The 21,432-nt window shown below is 47.4% G+C and overlaps 1 protein-coding gene across 5 annotated transcripts in view; it reads right to left on the reverse strand.

The window, feature by feature from the left end:
- Window positions 1–21,432, reverse strand: part of SRF (serum response factor) — a 75,461-nt gene that overhangs the window by 26,257 nt on the left and 27,772 nt on the right. For 4 of the 5 annotated variants that reach the window (XM_084829048.1, XM_084829046.1, XM_084829047.1 and 1 more), the window contains exon 3: window positions 559–820. In XM_084829048.1, coding sequence (XP_084685174.1) covers window positions 559–820 — 262 coding nt within the window. Of the gene's footprint in view, window positions 1–558; window positions 821–1,956; window positions 2,043–21,432 lie in introns of all 5 variants that reach the window. The other variant, XM_084829050.1, reaches the window with a different exon arrangement.

A 21,432-nucleotide genomic window follows, 5' to 3' on the forward strand; every position in this document is an offset into this window, starting at 1 on the left:
AGTCCTGGACCACCAGATGTTTATGGGAGGAAGAGGAGGAAAGGTTATGTGCCCCAGCTCCACGTCCCAGCTCCAAACCCTACAATTCTCACAGCCAGGGAACGGCCACAGCAGAGGTCTGGGAAGTTCCCCTCTTCCCGACAGAAGCCACGGGGCGGGCAACAGCAGGGACAGCAACAGGGCAGCTTCCCAGGAACGTCCTGCTTCTCTGGAACTCGCTGCTCAATTACCCCACAAGCCACGCTTCCTTCTGAACCAATCGTGTTCAAGAGAAGGCAGATCCTGCCCTCCAGCCATGTTCCTTTCTCAACCAATCACGTTCAAGAGAAGGCAGATCTTGTCCTCTAGACACGCTCCCTTCTGAACCAATCATGTTCAAGAGAAGGCAGATCCTGCCCTCTAGACACACTCCCTCCTGAACCAATCGTATTCAAGAGAAGGCAGCTTCAGCATTCCGGCCCCAGCCGCTCACGAAAAAGGGAGGGGAGGAGGGCCGAGGCCTGGCACGGCCATGGCAAAACGTGGAAATGCCTCGGTCGGCAAGAGGGGGAAACTGACCTGACATGAGGGTGAAGCCGGTGGGGATCTGCATTAGCCCTCCGGAGGCCACCGCACTGGTTCCAGTGGTTTTCAGCACTGTCCCGTTGGCACTGGTGACCGTGTTGGGGCTGACACTGGCAGAGACAGGCGCTAGGTAGTTGGTGATGGGGAACGAGGGGCCACTGCTGACCTGCATGGAGGTGGAGGTGGTGGGCGCAGTCTGGATGGTCGACGTCGTCCCGGGCAGGTTGGTGACTGTAAACGCAGGCTTCAGTGAGTCCTGCAAAAGAAGGGCAGATGAGAAGAGCGCCACGCCGAGAATCAGGCCCACTCCACAGAGCCAAAACACAGCCTCTCCCTTCTCTCCATCCTGCAGCATTCAAAATTCAGGGGGGAATACAGGGAGGGTCAAGTGCTCCTAAACCAGGGTGTGGCCCTCCAGATGCTGTTGAACTCCAACTCCCATCACCCCAAGCATTGCTGGCTGGGGCTGATGGTAGTTGGGAGTACAACAGATTCCACTGGACTCCAACTCCCATCACCCCCAGCCAGCAATGGTTGGGGGTGACTGGAGTTGGAGTTCAACAACATCTAGAGGGCCATAGGTTCCCCACTCCTGTCCTAAACCAAGAGTACCAAGGCGATCCATTTATTTATTTTATTAAAACATCACTAACCTGCCCTTCATCCTCGCAGACACGATGGCGGTGTACACATGTAACTATGAAGAACGCAATGAAAACAACACACCCAGAGTACATCTTCAGAATCAAAACAAAGAGGGCAGCAACAGAACAGGCAAACATCGACCCATTCAAATGCCTGGGTAAACCAAACGGGTCTGAGCTGGCACCGAAGCAACTGCAGCGCTGACACCAGTCACACCTCCATGGTCCACTGTTTCTGATAGTTCACGCCACTGTGGTCCAACTAGAAACCCAAGTAGCCTGTGAAACAGTTTATTATGAAGGTGTAAGGCCTCTGCAGCAGAGATCAAGAAAAGTAATTTCAAGCAATCAGGCCCAAGTGCTGGTAAGGTCCACTTTATTTAAATGCCACTTTATTGGGGTTTGTCTTTTAAAAGATGTTTTAACTTTTTTAGCTTGCTGTTTTATTCTTTTACTGTGTTGTTCACTGCTCCGAAATCTTCTGATGTGGAGCGGTATATAAATACTGTAAGTAAGTAAGTAAATAGGTAAGTAAGTAAGTAAATAAGGTCAAACCCCCAACGGCTGGAGAGGTGGCAGATGCCAAGAGAAGACGGAACAAGTAGGCAGGGAAGAGAACTGTCTGCAGAAGCGGAGGGGCAGCGTGTTACGGCTTCCCTTCAGTGACACGTTCACCACACGGAGGGAGTGCAGAACATTTTGGAGCGAAATAGCAAGCAGTGACATGGGATTGGCTCCCTGGGTTCACCTGATTTCCAGAACCAGGAGGATTCTGGTCTGCGCTGTTTGTATCCTGGCTTGAGCAGCCTGCCACTCCTTCCTCCAAACCATGACCTTGTTGGCCCAGTAGTAGAGGATCACTGCCTGATGAGTAGACTGGGGTCTTTGCAATTTAGACTTCAGTTAAATCCTAGCAGCAACATTGCCCAGCAACTAGCTGCATGCCCCAAACAGAACAGGAAGGGCAGCCTCGAAGAGATCCTGGTTGCCTTTACCTAGGGTATCAGTACTGCTGCCCACAGCAAAGCTCTGTTCTTGCTATGATTTCAAATACTGATGCTGAACTTCAGATCTGGAGGGTTTGGAGCAAACTCCCCAAGCTCAGAACACACACAGAAGCCCATTGTAAGTTGAGGCCAACCCACTTTTGAATCCTGCCCACTGCTGCTCCCTTCCCTTTCCCATACAAGCTTACCTAGTGGCACCAATGGTCAGAAATGTCATCAGGGGCTTCCATTTTGTCCTAGACTAGGGGTGTAGAACCCTGGGCTGGGAGCCAAATCCAGCCCTCCTTCAGTCTCACTCCAGCCCCCACTGGGATTCCCAGACAGCCTCACCTCCTTTTCCTCAACCACTGATGGTTTGGGGTTCCCCAGCATTTGTGCCATTTTCCCCATTCCAAAAGGCTGAAATGCCTCTGGCTATAAGAGCTTAAAGCTAAAATATGCTGGTATTTTGAGGCCCACCCACCACTGGAATGCTGCCCCTGAGAACTTCTCTGAAATGGAATTTGGTCCTCAAGCTGTAACAGGTTTGACTCCCCTGTCCCAGAGGCTGGCACCAAAATCCATCCCCCAAACGCACATCTTCAGTGATGTTTTTGCTTTTGGTCATGCCAGAATTTACAGATGGACACCCTTCTCAGCTTGACCCCGATCTCTCTCTCTGGCTGGGTTCACACAACACACTAACCCACACTCAATAGTTGAATGTGGGTTGTTTGCTGAACCATGGGTTAGCGTGTTGTCCGAACCCAGGATATTTTCCGCAGGGCAGCTTGTTAACCATGCAGTCTGGCTTGAACAAGCCACCTTGAGAACCCATAGTTTGTTGTTGGGTTGTTCAAGGTGGTTAACAAGCCACATTGCATGGTTAACAAGCCACCCTGGGGAAAATGTCCTGGGTTTGGACAACAGGCTAACGCATGGTTCAACAAGCAACCCACGGTTCAACAACCCACACTCAACCATTGAGTGTGGGTTAGCGTGTTGTGTGAACTCAGCTTTTCTCTCTTTATTAATTAAGCCCAGGTGTCTCCCAAAACACATCATCACCACCATTGTCATCATTAAAAGGCACTGAAAACAACTTTTCCAAGAAAGTGTGTGTAAGTTCAAGGAGCAAGTGAACAACTGTGCATCAAAAAGTCTTCAAATGCAAAATAAAATATTTTCAAGAAAAAGAAAGTGGACTTCCTTTGCTTGCAAAGCACTTGCTACTAGAAATGGCTGCTGCCCAAAGCAGAACACTTTCAGAGTACACACGGTTCCAGAAATGTAGTAGGGAAAATCAGAAAGGCCATAATCAACATCCTTGTGAGTCTCACGGCCACTCCAGCCATACAAATCATTCAATCAATGCCAAGAGTGGAGGAGAAACGGTCCCTAGGGCTAAAAAATGCACCTCCATTTTAATTTGTGCGAAGCCATCTTCAGACTGCTGATAGGAAGGATGTGGGATTTCTGATTTACCTCCTACACAGGACAGGAATCTACTGGCAAATAAGAGACTGGTTTGGCAAGTGACGAATCAGTGTAAATATGTACAATCAACTACAAGGCAGTAAAAAGGATAGCGGCCCCAAGATTATCGCCAGACCTGGACATGCGAGAACATGGCAGCACCCAATCTTGTCATGTGCCTAGGATGCTCAAACCAGAGCAGACACCCAAAGCTCAAACCAGATCCCCAGGCACTCCTGTGCATTTTCCTTATCCACTGATAATGTTCCTATCCACCCCGCTGAATAAGGCATGTTGCTTTGGCTTTATCTCCCCCCCCCCCCCCCCGCATTCCTCATATTCGCATTCATAATCGTGGGGCTTCTCCCTTTACAACACTGCAGAGCAATCTGGCCCTCTCTCCGCTAGACTACTGCAGTCTTCTCTCCTCTGGTCTTCCATTATCTCACCTTGGTTCCCTCACGTTTACTCAGCACTCTGCTGCCAAACTCATTCACCCCTCTTATTGCTCAGATTGCATGATACCCCTATTTAAACCCTGATGCTGCCCACCTGTCTGAGCCGAGATCCGGCACAAATTCCTTGGCCTTACCTTCAAAGCCATCCACAGCTTTGCCCCCCCTTATCTTTCCGTTCTTACATCCTTATACATCCCTGCCCATGAGCTTTACTTCCCCAGTTCCATCGTCCAAAGGTCTCCTGCTCCCTCAAAAGGCTTTGCCATTCTCCTTTGCTGCCCTGTATGCTTGGAACAGCCTCCCAGAACACCTGTGTGAAGCCCCTTCCCTTACTTCCTTCAGATTCCTCCAGAAGATCCATCTTTTCCATGAAGACTTTGGTACAACACCTTGGTTCCTTTGTCCTGCTATAACTCAGCCTATAGCACAGGAGTTTTGATCCTCAAGGCCCTCTGGGGTTCTCCAAAGTGCAATGCCCCCGTCCCCCAGCCACCAATCATTTGGTGGTTTCATGGCTTTTGCATGGGTTATTTCCTCATTCTGAAAGGTTGAAATGCTTCTCTTAGGGTTTAGCTAATGGCAGTAAGAGCTTTAAGCTAAATATGCGAGCATTTTTGGCATTTTGTCCCCACCCACCACTGGAACTCAGCCCCCAAGAGCATCTACAGAACTGAATTTGGCTTCAAGTTGAAAGAGATCCAACACCCTTGCTATAGTATGTGCAACAGAAACAACCGCATGTTGCTTCCTGGTTTACTCCTGCCTCCACTTTCCTCCCTCCTTGTACCCTATAAAGCACCATTCACATGGATGGTGCCGTATAAACTACTAAATAGCCACCAGAAGCACAGCCTTTTCAGTGGTGGCACCACCACTGTGGAATGCCCTCCTCTGGGAGGCCTGCCAGGCTCAGACACAGTGTGGTTTCAGGCACCAGGCCAAATCCTGGTTCTTCCAAGGAGCTGTTGGGCTAGAGCAACATTCTCCAACCAGATGTTTTGGACTACAGCTCCGGCATTCCTGCACATTGTCCACGAAGGCTGGAGCTGATGGGAGTTTAGGTCCAAAACATCTGGAGGGCACTTGCTGGAGAAGGATGGGCTAAGCTGATCGTGGTGTTTTAAAAATTATTATTCCTGGTTTGTCTTCTGTCATTTTATTTATTTAAAATATTTCTGGGCTGCCTTTCAGGGAAGAAGCCCTCCCAAGGTGGCTTATAGCAATACATTTGGTTCTCTGCTTTGACTAATTGCTATGGATATTTTTTAATTGTGCTGTTAAGATTTTTGATTTTTTTTCCTTGTTGACTTTTTTCTTTTGTTTTGATGGATGGTCACTTTTTATTTTAACTGATCTGTTGTTAGTCATCTTGGGGATTGTTTTTACAAGATAAGGCAGGAATAAAGAGAGCCCAAGTCAGACATAAGACAAACTGGGTGCCCCTGGCTCACTCTTGTTCTGACCTACCTTACAGAGCTGGTGTAATGATAAAATGGAAGGGGGGGCAAAACCATGAGCACAGCCCTGAGCTCCTTGCAGGAAAGGTGGGATATAAATGGAATGAAATAAATAACTGAAAAACAGAGATAGCCACACCACTGTATTCTTACAGCTTAATACACAAACTCTAGAAAGAGAATGCAAGAAATTTACCTGATTCGCACGTAACGACAACCCAGAATATGAGTTGAGTATGGGATGCCGTTACATGCAGACCCTGCACTATGGTTTAACAATGGGTTGTTAGCCATGAGCAACCCAGAGTTCACAACCCAACAACAAACCACAGGTTCTCTTCCTGTGTTCTTCACTGTTAACAACCCATGGTTAAACCATAGTGCAGAGTTTGCACATAATAACAACCCATGCTTCAACAACAGCCCATGAGAGATGGGAGTAGCTATGCCAATGTTAAAGACTACAAGCATTTTTATTCAAGAGTGTGAGCTTGCATGAGTGAAAACTTGAAACAGCAAAGAAAGTTTGCCTAAATGTTGCAAAATCAGATTCATCTAGCAGTTCTTTTTAGGAACCCAACTCAGATGCTTTCACTATATGCAGGTAGTAGATAATGTCTTTCTGGGCACTGCAACACCTTGAACGGACATAAGCTAATTGCAAAGGCACAGTCTCTTATCACCGTACACAAGCAAAATGCCCACCCCTATAAGTGGAGTGTGTTTCGAGGGCTTCTATAATGAGAACCAGCGTGGTTTAGTGGTCAGGGTGTTAGACTGGGACTTGGGAGGTCTGGGTACTAGTCCCCACTTGGTCATGAAGCTCACTAGGCGACTTTGGGCCAGTCATCAACTTTCAGCCTAACCTACCTCATAAGGCTGTTGTGAGGATGAAATGGAGGATCACGTATGCTACCTTGGGCTCCTTGAAGGAATGGCAGGATATAAATGTAATAAATAAATACATAAAAATGCAAGGGCTGGGGGAGGGGGGGTGCATTGCATCTGCGTGTCCTTCGCATCCAAAGACACAACCACCTGCTCTATGGGATCCCACCCACTGAGGGCTTGATCACCTACCATTGTGGTTTCAGGGCAGATTTCCCATCACCACAGCAGCATCCCCAAAAAAGCATCTTACTGTTGCTCATCTGGGTAAATAGCAACCACCCACTTACATGTGAGAAGATAAAGGAGTCCTGGACACCATTTCAGTGGGGAGCTAATTCCGCTCGGGGGGGGGGGCGGGGAGCCTCCCACCACTGAGGATCAAGGCTGTTTCTTCTGCACAGCCCCATCCTGGTTTGGCTTCTTGGTCACACTAGAATGTGACAGAATGCTGGGAAACTGATGTTTAATACGTACAGAAGTCACAACTTTTAAAGGCTATTTTACTGGAGTGCCAAGTGCCCCTTGAGACCGAGGTGTTCAGCTTCTTGGACCCTCAGTCCCTCCCTGCCGGTCCGCATCCTGGCACCTTCCAGGACAGGGTTAAACGTCCTCGTGTTGTCGGTGCTCTCGCCCACCCCGTTGCAGATTGGCGAGTCCGGCACTCCCATGTGCTTCTCCGGGCTCCTGACCTGACAGGCTGCCAAAACCAAGGAATTCACAGCTCGACTAACATCTAAAAAAGGAAAGGCAGCCCATTTTGGAGAGAGACAGCCAATCCAGGGCACCCTTCCCTGCCGCATCGAGGGGGGTGGGGGAGGAGGGGAGGGCTGGCCAGCAGACGTCTGCCCCCAATTCCTCTCCAGCCCTGGCAGCAAGATCTGTGTAGATGGAATTAGGAGGAGCATGTGATAATGGTGCATAGTCAGGCAAATTCACTTTCCATTATCTCAGCTGCAGCCTCCTCCTTCCCACTAGAGAAGGCAGACCTGTTACCCACCACCAACATACCACTCACCCAAACAGGGAAGACAACTGCCTGCCTCAGGGCAAAGGCAGGCTACTATTTTGTGCGTGCACACACGCGCTGCTCATCATGCGTAGGGGCTGGGAATAGGCTAGCATTCGATCTAGATTAAGCCTGCAGAGCTCAGAGGAGGAATGGGTGCATGGCCTAGGTGTTGGGCAGCACAACTGTTTTACTGATTATATTTTTACTCCTATGCTTCCTCCAAAGACCTCAGGGCTGTGCACAGGGCTCTCCCGTCCCCTTTTATCCTCACAACAACCCTGTGAAGTAGGTCAGCCTGGGAAGAGTCACTGGACCGAGGTCACGAAGTAAGGTACAGGCCTGCGTAGGGATTTGGCCTCAGGTTTTCCTGATCCTACTCCAGACTCCCTTATCCTGGAGCCTGCCATATGCAACGGACTACAACTACAGAACAAAGTTAAGCTATGGAATTCACTTCCACAAGATGTAGTGATGGCTGCCAACTTGGATGGCTTTAAAAGTGGTTTAGACAAATTCATGGAGAAGGCTACTAGTGGCTACTAGTCCTGGTGGCTATATGCCACCTCTGGTATCAGAGGCAGTATTCCTATGTGTACCAGTTGCTGGGGAACATGGATGGGAGGGTGCTGTTGCACTCATGTCCTGCTTGTAGGTTTCCCGTGGGCAACTGGTTGGCCACTGTGTGACCAGAATGCTGGACTAGATGGACAGTTGGTCTGACCCAGCAGGGCTCTTCTTTAGTCCAGCACTCTAACCACTGCCCACACTCCCTGTTAATCAGTTCGCTATGAAGGTGATGGGTTGAGTCATCTGCCCAGTCCTATATGAGGGGCAGGCAAGTAGTCCGTTCACTAACTGGTGGGCAGTGCAAAACCTCAAAATAGCCAGTCACCCAGAGTGGTCAGGCATCATCTCCAAGCACTCAGGAAGGGAAGGTTACAAAAAGATTTTTTTTTTTCTTTTTTAAGAACACAAACAACAAATGGCTGCAAGTGGTGGACTAGCATTTAAAAAACAACAGCCTTCCCCAACGTGGCCCTCTTCAGATATGTTAACTAGAATTCCCATTATCCCCAAGCAGCACTAGACATACTGGCAGTGGATGATGTGGGGTGTAATCCAACACATCTGAAAGGGGCGAGGTTCAAGAAGGCCAGGCTAGTCATTTCTGGGTAATTGTTTGTATGGCTGCTACAGCAGGATGCCTTCATGGGACTCCTTTTTAATTCTGATCTTAGAATTCTTCATATGACAACCGGAACTCTCCCTTCTTGGCAACCTACCATATGTAAAGCTGTTATAATCATAGAATAGTGGGGTTGGAAAGGGCCTACAAGACCATCGAGTCCAACCCCCCACTCAACGCAAGAATCCAAGTCAAAGCATCCCCAGCAAGTGGCTGTCCAGCTTCATCTTGAATGCCTCCAGGGTGGGAGAGTCCACCACCTCCCCAGGTCATTGGTTCCATTGTCGAATTGCTCTAACAGCCAGGAAGTCCCTCCTGATGTTCAGCCGGAATCCGGCTTCCTGCAACCCAAGCCCATTACTCCGTGTCCCGCGCTCCAGGATGGCCAGGAAGAGATCCCGGCCCACCTCTCTGCGACAAGCCCCAAGTACTTGAAGAGCACCATCCTATCTCCCCTTAGTCCTCTCCTCTGTAACTGCAGGTGACTGCCTCATCTCAATTCCCCCACCCACCCACGGGAAGATGAGATACCCCTATCTGTGATGCCCTAACCAGACAATGACTGAAGGACCACTGGACACACTACAGTAAGAGTGGATGTTGGATGCATTTATTTCCTCATAATGCATAAGGTCAGGGAACTGGAGCCCATGTCAGCTTTTCGCAGCACATTTCTGCATACAGGGGGAAAGAAAACATGCACACAATTGGTCAAGGACATCAGCATATGAATCAAGAACCTTGATGGAGGTGGACCGAGGCGCAGCAGTAGAGTCCATGCAGAAGGTCTGAGATCCAATCCCTGACTTCTCCACATTGGGCTAGGAAAGGATCCAGCCTGAAACCCCAGGGAGCTGCTGCCAGTTAGTGTCAACAACAGTGGGCAGGTGGACCGATGGCTTGGCTCAATACCTGCCTGATACTCACAGAACTCAAACCTGGAGGGGCAGTATGTGCTCAGGCCTCAGAACTCCCCTCAGGCAGAGAAGGGGATATGGGTAGGCAATATCAGCCCGCACAAGAGGCGAGCATGACAAAGGAAGAAATGTGCACCTCCACAAAAACGCTCCCCAGGAATGAGCGCCCTGGTTCCCTAGGGAGCAGAATACAGATACCCCCACACAGCTACAGACACATACATGGCTCACACTGGAACGCAGAAGAGTTAAGTAGCAAACATCTCTTCAGAGGGGGTGGGGGAGGTGTCCTACTACCACCTACCTTCGCCATACTCCAGAGCAAGTGAGAGGAGACTTTGCCTCTCTCCCAACCCCTCCATATGTACCAGGGGAAAGGAGCAGGGTAGTGGCGATCACAATTTCTTTATTTAAAATACACCTTCATCAAAATACGGCAGTTTGCGACAACTGAAAATGCAACATCCGGATTAAAAAGTACAATACATAAAAACATCACTGAGGAGTAGGAGATAAAAAGGAGAAGTAACAACACTGAAAATGCCTGAGCAATCAGGGACATTCTAGCTTGGTCCCTAAAGGCTAGCACGGTTGGCACTAGGCAGAGGGAAGATGAAGACAAAAATTTTATTACAGCATCTCTGCCCAGCTCTCAACGTGGTTTACATATCAATAAACACAAGACAGTCCCCTGCCATCAGGCTTACAATGTAAAAAAGACATGATATAAAAGGATAAAGGGATGGGTGGGGAGAATGAAAACAAAAAAACTCAAGCACCAGTTCTTCATGTTATACCATTCTTTTCGTGATCAGCTGTAACTGTCAGCTGTGAGCCGGACAGCGCTGTATCAACTCCATCTGATACGGCGGCTGTGCCCCTTCCTTCCCAACCATCTGCTCCCATCGGTAGTACATGCCCTGGTCGCCTCTCGTTTAGACTACTGTAATGCGCTCTACGTGGGGTTACCCTTGAAGACGGTTCGGAAGCTGCAGCTGGTACAGAACGCGGCGGCTCGCCTGATTAAAGGCAGCCGCCGGCGAGATCACATCACTACAGTGCTGTAGGAGTTGCACTGGTTACCAGTTGTATTCCGGACCAAATTCAAGGTGTTGGTTTTGACCTTTAAAACCCTATATGGTTCCGGCCCAGCCTATCTTAAGGAGCGCCTCCAGCAACACCAGACAGGCTGCTTAACAAGATCAGCCTCAGATGTCCTTCTCTCTGTCCCATCAGCCAGGACAGCTAGACTGGTGGGGATGAGGGAGAGGGCCTTCTCTGTGGTGGCCCCCACTCTGTGGAACTCCCTCCCTAGGGAACGCCGTCATGCCCCCTCTTTAATGAGCTTCCGTCGTGCATTAAAAACGTGGTTGTTCAGGCAGGCATTTGGGGTGGGTTAGGGTATTTAAAAAAAAAAATTATGGTAAAATTTTATTGTTTTAAATTGTTTTATGGTGGGTTGTACATCGCCCAGAGTGGCTGGGTGACCAGTCAGATGGGCGATTAATAAATTTAATAAATAAATAAATAAATAACACAGCTGCAATGAAGCCAGCCGGTGTTCTTATCACAACCAAGTGAAATGGAAACAGCTCCAAGAGAGGCAAGCCCCAAAATTGCTGGTTTCTCAGCGGAGCCAATGGAATGGCCCTGCCTTCTGTCTCTTCCTCTTCCACAGCCTGCTGGAACGTCTGCAGGATAGCAATGGAGGAAGAGGATTCTTGGGATGCCAAAGAAGAATAAGCCTTCTCTCTATATCAGGGGTGGGCAACTTGTAGTCCTCCAGATATTTTGGCCTACAACTTCCATCATCCCTCACCATTGGCTAGGGCTGATGGGAGTTGTAGGCCAAAATATCTGGAGGGCCACAGTTTCCCCTCCCCACTCTAGATGATATCAAGCTCACCTCAGATGGAAGCAGCACTCTGGGAAGGACACTGGGACTTGACCTTAACAGTGTAGGCAGGACAATATGAAAGCAGGTGCTCAGTCACGTACTTGGGTCCCAAGCTGCTTGTGGCTTTAAAGGTCAGCACCAGCACTTTTGAACTGGGCTTAGACAGGAATACACAGTGCTTTTAAAACTGGTGACTGTCTGAATGAGATGCCCCAGTCAAAATTCTGGCAGCCGTATCCTACACCAGCCTCCCCTAACCTGGTAGCCTGCAGATTTGTTCAACCGCAATTCCCAGCATCCTCCCCCCATCCCCTAGTACAATGCATTGCAGTAATCCAAAATGGGAAGTTACTAGAGCCAAAGTCAAGGCCCAACTATTTATTTAGGAGAGGCTACTAAGCAGCCCCCTTTAGACATTGCAATGTTCAACCCAGCTTTAATGCTGCACATTTGAACCTGCGAACCTTGGGCCAGAGCCCACTTTGTCAGGTGTACAGAATCCGTTAAGTCTTCAAGGTGCCACAAGGCATTCTGGGTTGTATCCAATGTTAGTCCTACTTAGAGCAGACCCATTGAAATAAATGGGACTTAAGTTAAACTAACATTGGATATAACCCTTTATTGCAGCCTTCCCCAACCTGGTGCCCTCCAGACGTGTTGGACTGCAACTCCCACCACGGCCATGCTAGCTGGGAATGATGGAAGTTGCAGTCCAACATATCTGGAGGGCACCAAGTTGGGGAAGGCTGTTCTATCACATCTGCTGTTACAGATTAACCTGGCTATTCTTTGGGTATTTATCTCTCTTAAGTCTGCCCGCTTTCCTGTTGTATTTCAAAAGCTCTGTATCACTGGTTGCTTCCAGACAAGGTTTTTTTTTCACACAATCATGCCTCATTCACAGAATTTCACAGGGGGATCCAAATGATGATGTCTTCCATTTGTAACCCTCCTGTGTTTTCCTATTACTTCTTCTATCTTTCTTGTCACTGTAGGAAATCCATTAAGAAAAGGCGGAATAGCAGCACACTACCTTCTGACTGGTAGCATTCAGCACCCTCCATCTGGAAACACCCAGTGTCTGTTTGGACTAGCCTTCCTTCATTTAGGGTTGTTCTGTGGTGAATAGATGCTTGCATTCATATGGCTCCAGATCCCACAATATGTGGCCTGTACTATACTATTCACATGCATGTTTCTGCTTCACCTTAAAAAAAAAAAATCTTGTTGATTTACGTGAAGACAACAAATTAAACATCATTTGGAACAGATGGTGTTCGGATAAAACCCTGTTTTTGTGCAAACCCCTCTTTTTTTAAAAAAAAATGATGGAGGAGCAATGCACACATACAGCAGCAAAGCATGCCTTCAAGCTGACCAGAGGGGTGGGGTGGGAGGGAAAATGGAGGTGAAAAAAGCAGGCTAAAACCACAAAAGAAGGGGAGAGGGAGAGAAGTAGAGGAAGAGCATTTAAGGGAGGAAGAATTGCTCAGTTGGACCACCCAAGAACACTGGATTGCTATCACAATGAGATTCACACCTGGTAAGTCAGCTTCCTGTCACTCTTGTGTTTGATTAAGAAGACACTATAGATTAACTTCCCCTTTCCCACAAAAAAACTCAGTACACAGAAGGGAGGCAAAGTTGACACAAGACATATGACAAGGTGTGAGGATAAGCTAATCCTACTAATAAGAGCAGAAGCTCATGTGATAAAGAATTGGTTCAAGAATACCCCACAGCTTGTGGCTCTTGGTCAGAAAGATTTCATAGAACTCCTCCCCCACCCACCCCGAACCTAGACACAATGGAGCATGTAGCGTAGAACAGATCTGCAGTCTCCTCTCTTTTTAAAATTCCCCTTGCTGAAAGATCAGGGCAGGAAAAATGGTTGGAGCACGCCATGTCAGGCATAAAAGCAACGGCTCAGCTCAAAGCACATGTGAGAAAGTAGTGGATCCTTTCCCCCCAAAGAATGCAGTAGATTTTCTCCAAATCCTCACACCCAAACACACACGTCCAAATCCCAAAGCTTTTTAATCCTGAGATAGAAGGGTTCTCCCTTTCTTGTCCTGGGTAACATGCTCCCTTTCTTGTCCTGGGTAACAGGCCAAGTTCACAAGATGTATTCTTACTCTTCAGCAATTTCAACTTTGTCTCCTTCCATCTGGTCATTATACGGTCAGTGTACAACACAAAAGATTTTTATAATCCACCTTATGCACAGATGCCTAACACTGTTGTTATGAAGTGCACATTTAAAAATACTAAATACAAGTACAGCAGTATGTGTATGGTCACTTGTGACTATGTGTGTGGTCACTGACGACCTGCACAAAGCTGCAAGTAGTCCCATAAGACCCTAGTTTATTTGTCCATCTAGTCCAATAATACTCTGCATGGCAGCAGCCCTACAGGCTCTTAGGCAGGGAGATATTTCCCATAACCCGATCCTTCTCAATGGAGATGCTAGAAACTGAACCTGAAACCTTCTGGAGGCAAAGCATGTCTTCTACCACTGAGCTATGGTCTTCCCCATACATGCAGTCGTTTACACTCATGTAGGAGATCAGACCTTCAGGAAACTATTTTACAATGTATGGAGTGGCCCCAAGTCCTTCCCACCAATTCCTCAAATTCTCCCCTAGAGTCACTGCGTTTGACAGCTTCCCAGGAATACTATGCCCTTCTCCTCAAACCAGAAGGCCAGGATTTGCTCAGAGATCTTCATTATTACATTCCTTCCTTTAATACACCCACTTCTTTGGCGCACACTACCTTTCACCATTTAAGTAAAGAGCATTTAAGGCACCCAAGAAGAGCCAAGACCCTTTGGAATTGTCCTTTGGAAGCTGCCTACATTAAGACTTTACCTTTCATCAAGGTAGAGGAGTAAGTTCTCCATGACAATGGACAGAAGCAAGCGCTAGCCCAATGTGATGCCAATTCTCATGGGGAGGGGAGGATTCTCCACTCCTTGGCTGAGAACGTCCCTGCAGCTAACATACAAATCTAGGATCATCTGGGCAGCATGGAGACTTTGTGTGACTGGCAGGAACCACATGGCAAGCCACACTAGACATTACAGTAGCCTTCTGGATCTGTGCCTTGCCCAACAACTTCCAGATGAGTTGAACTACAACTCCCATCACCCAAACCAGCATGTCCGTTGGCTGTGTTACGGTTTGGGCAGGGAGAGTTGTCGTCACTTGAGAATAGCATTTCACGGCGATAAGCAAACAAACAGGCCGCCTTCAAGAGCTGGCAGTGCCGAGTAAAGGTCACTGCCTGCAAAACATGGAACCACATGGAAAGCTTAATGATTCTGGGGGAAAGAGAACTGGAAGTAAAGCTGACCAAGCCCATCAATTTAATTGAGGGCCAGTTTAAAACAACATAACCCATGCAGGGAGGCTGCTGAAAAGGGCTTAGCCATGTAGGCACTGAATAAGGTAGGCTTAACCTATGAAATGGGGTGGTGAACCTGTGGCCCTCTAGATGTTGTTGGACTACATCTCCCATCACCACTGACTATGCTGGCTGAGGCTGATGGGAATTGGAGTCCATCCTAGGGGAGTCGCAGGTTTCCCACCCCTGCTTTAAAAGGCACGTACCCCATTCACTGGCCAACCTGTGAATCTAGGAAGCTGCAGCAGTGTGCAGATGCTGCATGGGAGTTAAGTGACTTTTAAATGTGACACCTGCTACATGAAGCACCAAGCACTTTTTGGCAGGCTCCACATGGCATCTGTCACATTTAGATCAGCTCCCATGTAATGCTGCTTTAGAGGGTGCCATTCTTATTGGGTCAGCCCCAGAAAGAAGCCACTCTGTCTCAGAAACAAACTTTCAAGTTCCACTGTGCTATCCCTTCTGCAGAGCAAGAGGCTGAAAAGCCATGCTAATTCCAGAAAAGGGAGCTGATCCAGACATCTACCCAAAGGGGGAAAGAAGGAGGCAAAGAGAAGTTGCATATGGGAGTTTTGACTCCTTTGCATTGTAGCTGTTATGCGCAGAAGAGCTGAACGTGTCTACAAACCAGCAGCAGTTTTCACATTATTCCTTGTGAATATTTCCCATTTCCTTCTTACCATCACAGCAGGCAGCAGAAGAGGCCACATATATGAGAAGTGCAAAGTTCTACAAGGGAAGCTATTTTCCAACTCCCAGATGTCAAAACATGATGTCAGGTTACACAGGCTGAGAAGAGCAATGCTTACAGCATTCTTGGACAGATTTTAAGAAACATACAGCTCTTTATCTGCTGCCCAGGAGAGGTAGACAGGATATATTACATTATTTATTGTGCTACCCTTCCTAGCAAAACTCTGGGGAGAGGTTCTGGGAGCAGATTTTGGCATTTTTGCAGGGTAAAAGTAACCATGAGAAGGTTTGTTGGTTACTGTCAGACTGTTATCCTTATGTTGCATATAAAACAGCTTTGTTTGCAAAGGCAGAAAAACGTATTTGTGCAGTCACTCTTGAACGCTATCGCAGTCGACTGCACTAGTGATATGTTAACCTGACTTGTGTTTTATTACATAATGTTTTAAGTTACATTGTTTTGGCCATTAGTTATATACAATTAAATGTTTTGGTTTGACTTGAAGTTAAAAAAAAGGAGATGAGAAGAACAGATAAATAGAAGAATAGGGATAAGATAGGCCAGCGCAAGACAGCGTCCCATAGCCTCAAGGGAATTGGTTCCTCACAGCTGTGACAGGCCATTCCAGCCCCTCGCCTCAAGGGAGAGACTCCACAGCTGTTCCATTTGTCAGGGAGTGAGTGGCACATGAAGAGACCCACTCAACCAGCAGCCTCACAAGCTATGAGGAGGTCAACGGGACAAAGATTCATTCATTGAGGACATCGAGCACATGCAAAAACCTAAAGGTAAAGGCTTCAGCCTAGCCTTCCCCAAGAGTGAGTATCCACTCAGCCACAGCACATCACTCCACACAAAAGCAGTGTCTTCAAGATGCTGAGTCCCAGTGGCTGAGGCTAAAACAAGCCTGATAGGTAATATTCCATCCTGGGGACTCACAACTTAAAGATCCAGCTTCTTGTTCGCTGCAACCATTAACTATGCTTAAGTCACTGCCAGGCCCAGATCTGCTGAAGGCGTTTGCCCTGAAAAGGCCTAACTTAACACTGTCTGTGAAGCACAACAGCAGAATGCCACAAGTCACTGGGTGAATTACGGGTTTTATGGCACAGCAGGAACTAGGCCCATCAAGGAACACACCTGACTTTGTAACGGGACACAGACTATGTTCACACAATTTATCAGGCATGCTAATGTCTCCTCACACACCTCAGAGTGAAGGAATGGTACGCTCCTGAGGGTCAAACTGCCTCTGAAATGTGGGAGGTTTCTTCTTCTATATCAGCCTTCCACAACCTGGTGCCCCTCCAGCTGTGTTGGACTACAACTCCTATCATCCCTAGGGAATGATGGGAGTTGTAGTCCAACCTATCTGGAGGGATACCAGGTTGGGGAAGGCTGATATATACGAACAGCAAACTCATTCTCCGAGCACTGAACATTATGTTGCCAAAGCCAACACCAATCACACACGAGAAGGAGATGCAGCAGCCTTGGGGGAAGAGAAAACCAGGTCAGGAGAATGAAATGGAGTATCCCAGAAGAGGGCATGGCTGGCTGTCTTGCTGGCTGGCAGGCACACTGAACAGCGCTCCACACTGCAACAGGTATGACTCATGAAGATCACACAGAATTTAGGAACTAGGAAGCTGCTTTATACAGAATCAGACCATGGGTCCATCTAGCCCAGTATTGTTGACACTGACTGGCAGCAGCTCTCCAGGATTTCAGGCAGGAGTTTTTCCTGCCCTACCTGGAGATGCCGGGGATTGAACCTGGGACCTTCTGCATGTAAACCAAGTGTTCTACCCCTGAACTTCTGTGTTCAGAGACAACAGGGCAGCCTTCCCTAACCTCATGCCCTCCAGATGTTTTGGACTACAATTCCCAGCATCCCTGACCATTGGCCATGCTGGCTGGGGCCAATGGGAGCTGAAGTCCAAAACATCTGGAGGGTGCTACATTGGGGAAAGCTGCAGTGGACTACCAGATAACAGTTGCTGGGAGGCAACAATGGGAGACAGGTCTGTAAGGCCTTGGCTGCAGAGGCAGCAGAATGTACCACTTCAGACTGCAAGTAGGGGCACCATTTTAGAAACACAGGAAGCTGCCTTGGGCTAGGTCAGGTCACTGGTACATCTAGCCCAGTATTGTCAACGCTGACTGGCTGCGGCTCTCCGGAGTTTCAGGCAGGAGTTTTTCCAGCCCTACCAGGAGATGCCGGAGATTGAACCTGGAACCTTCTGCATGCAAAGCGTGTGTTCTAGAACACGGAGCCATGGCCCTTCCCAAGACTTCCCCAAGCAGAATGCTCCCTGCCAGGAAAAACAGCAGCAGCAGCAGCATCAATCTTAAGGAGAAAGTTTCAAGCCAGCCCTCTTTCTATTCCCCTGGGAGCTCTGTTCCTAGGGACAACGTGAATGACTCCATACATCCCTGAGACTTCCTTAGCCTGAGTAAGAAGGCCAGGTAGATGAACTACTGGTGCAACACAGTACTTATTTCCAAGAACAAGCAAAAGACGGAGGAGGAGGAACGCTGTCACCAGTAGGCCATCCGTACGTATCCATGAGGTACATCCATGGTTTCTGTACCAACTGCCAGACTAGACTGGGGAGAAATTTGCCTTTGGAGGTCTTTCACAGTTGGAAGCCGCGAAGTTCAATTTTGAGGAACAAACCAGATGCTGACCTAGTAGATACCTGCTACTAGATAGGCTGCAGCCTTTCCCAACTGACAGCTCCCAGTCACTGCTTGACTACAACTCCCATCATTCCCAGACAGTATGACCAACGGTTGGGGATTATAGAAGTTGTAGCCCAACATCATTGCTGGGGCAGGGGAGGCACAGTTGGGAAAGGCTGACAGAGTGACTGGCCACAGAAAATGAGACTTTACAAGTCCTCTACTGAACCCGCCCCCAACTGAGACCGCTTGTATGAGAAGCTGCGAGGTTCTGTAATTTCCTAGGGCAGCTGGTTTGAGCTTCCACTTCTTCACAGCCTGCAGTCCTTTGGATGCATTTCTTAGCTCCTTCAACCATCTGGCTCTATTTTATTTTATTTAGTCCTTTATTACATTTTCTATCTTGCACTTCCTCCAAGCAGCACAGGGGGACAAATGCAGGGAACTCTTGTTTTAGTGCCACAACGACCCTAAGAAGTAGATTAGGCTGAGAGAAAGTGAATGGTTCAAGCCGCCCACGTAAACCATGTGGGGATTTGAATCTGGTTCTTCTCCCCAATCTGGGGCTTACACTTTATCCACCGTATTTAATTTAGCTGCACTGGTGTGTTTGTATGTGTTTGGGGGTGTCTGTGTGTGCGTGTGTGTAAGTATCCTTTAGCTTGTGTTTAACAGACACACTAACCCCACCATCCACCAACTCATCAGAAAGTTTATAGTTTATAGCTTCTGAAGTGTTAAGTAATTTCTCCATCCAAACTAATATACTGGGGGGGGGGGGGAGGATCTTTCTAATTTAAAAACAGAAGATGAAAGCAAGGAAGAGGACTCAGGATGCATTATGGGAATGAGCCATCCTTTTGAAAGAGACCTGAAAAGGTTAGAATACAGGAGGCTGTACTTTCTTCTTACTGAAAAATAACACAGGCTTAGAACCAAGGTTTAAAGTAGCTGCACAAAATCATCAGGTCTTAGCAGGGCTTTAAATATTTTTTAGGGCTTTGTGCCTAAGCAATCTAAATTCTACATCCTAAAGCAGCCATGCAAATTTGCCAAATTTGCATGATTTTTTTTCCTCAGTTATTCTGGTTTTGCTAATAATGGTAGAGGTAAGGTCACTGATGCCCCACCCCAATAATTGAAAATCTTATTCAGAAGTCTTTCTGGTTTCTGAGACTTCAGCAGAGAGTGCCAACGTACTTTAAAAGTATATCTTCACAATCATAAGGACTAGAAACTTGGGGTGCTGTTGTTTTAACATTATTTTAAAAATTACATTCTCAGTAATTTGAACTCTGTGCTGACTAGCACACTCTGCACTCCTGTATAATCACAACATTTATACACAAGCCTTGTACATTATTTGCTTGCCAGAACAAATGAAGTTCCTGCAAGCAAGAGTAAGCAGCAGGTCCAGCAGACACTCCTCCCCACATTCCACTCAAATTAACCAATCTGCCCCTGCCCTAAGAGCAGCCACTCTAACTCTTATTAGCAGAGTAAGTGCTGAACAGTAATACCCCATAGCAAGGGGGTGGGAGTGAAGGAAAGTAATCCTTTACTGTCATGTTTTTTCCTTTGGGGGACACAAGAAAAAAAATCCTTTTGAGATCACCCAAAGTGATCTGGTGCTGAATAAGTAGAAGCAGTAGTAACATGCATTTATATAGAACTTAGGATAAATGCGCATTCAAAGTACTTTGCATACATTCTCTAAGTAATTCCTTGCAAGCACCCTCTAAAAATAAACAAAACTTACCCTCCCCATTTTGCGGATGGAGGGGATGAACCAAGACTTCCAGCTCTAAGCTTTTAGCTTGTAAGCCAGGGATGGGTAACCTATGGCCTTCCAGGTGTTGCTGAACCACAATCCCACATCAGCCAGCATGGCCAATGGTCAGGGGTGATAGTTGTCATTCAGAAATATCTGGAGTGAAACACATTTCTCACCCCTGCTGTAAGCTATAGCTACCTTACATTCTCAGATATGAGGCCAAATTTCATCTGGTATCCCTCCAGATGTCGCTGGACTGCAACTCCCATCAGCCCTAGTCAGCACAGCCAATGGTGAAGGATAATGGGAGTTGCAAGGGCCCACAAATTGCCCACCCCTTTGTCAAGGAGAAAAGATGACACATCCATGGGAAATGCTAACCCTGTGCTGCATTTACCCTTCTGCTGCTACAGCGAGCCCAGCATATTAGAAAAATCCAGTGCAACAGGAGATACATTTCCTCAAGAGCATCCTTTTAATTTAGGCAGCTGCTGGCAATAGAACAAGATAGGCACCAATTCAAAACGGACAGGATCCAGCTAGCCAAGGCTGCAATGCCTTGTAGAACAGAGCACTGTGGCTAGCTCCTCTTAGTTGCAAAAAAAGAAAACAGCTCAACACTTCCATGCAGGGCTAACCAACTTTTCTAGAGAATGGTCTGCAGATCATTTTATTTTGCCACAATCCAACTCTTGCATGTTTGGCCAGGCTTGAAAGTCACTGCTATCAAGCAAGAGGAGCTTCGCAATTATGGATCCCAAGTGTCTGGCTGCACACAGAGCAGTATAAACAACAGCCAAAGAGATTTAGCATTACAGTAGAGAATATCTTTTTCTCCAAACTTGCAAGAACAGTTCTCTCCTTTTCCTGAAAAGTGAAATCATGAGCAAACGTTTTTATTACTGCACTTTTGATTCTGCACAATTCTAGGCTGCATCAACAGAAGGACAGTGTTCAGATCATGAGAAGTACCCCTCTATTCTGCTTTTAGTCAGACCTCACCTGGAGGAGTACTGTATCCAGTTTAAGAATGATATTGACAAATGGAAATACGTCCAGAGGAGGGCAGCAAAGTTGGTAAGGGACCTGGAGACCAAGTCCTATGAGGAGAGGTTGAATATTTAGTCTGGAGAGGGATGATCACAAAGCAAGACAATAGCCACCTTCAAACAGTTGAATGGCTGTCACATAAATGATGGAGCAAATTTGTTTTCTGTTGCTCTGGAGGGTGGGACCCAAACCAACAAGTACAAACAACAAAAAAGTGGATTTCAGCTTAAGATTATAGTAGAAGGAACTTACAGTACGAGCTATCCAACCGTGGAATAGACTGCCTCAGAAGATGGCAGGCTCTCCTTTGTTAGAGATTCTTAAGTAGAGGCT

This window comes from Heloderma suspectum, chromosome 1 (genome assembly GCF_057233095.1).
Source record: "Heloderma suspectum isolate Gila_16-S chromosome 1, 16-S_ref, whole genome shotgun sequence".
NCBI lineage: Eukaryota > Metazoa > Chordata > Lepidosauria > Squamata > Helodermatidae > Heloderma > Heloderma suspectum.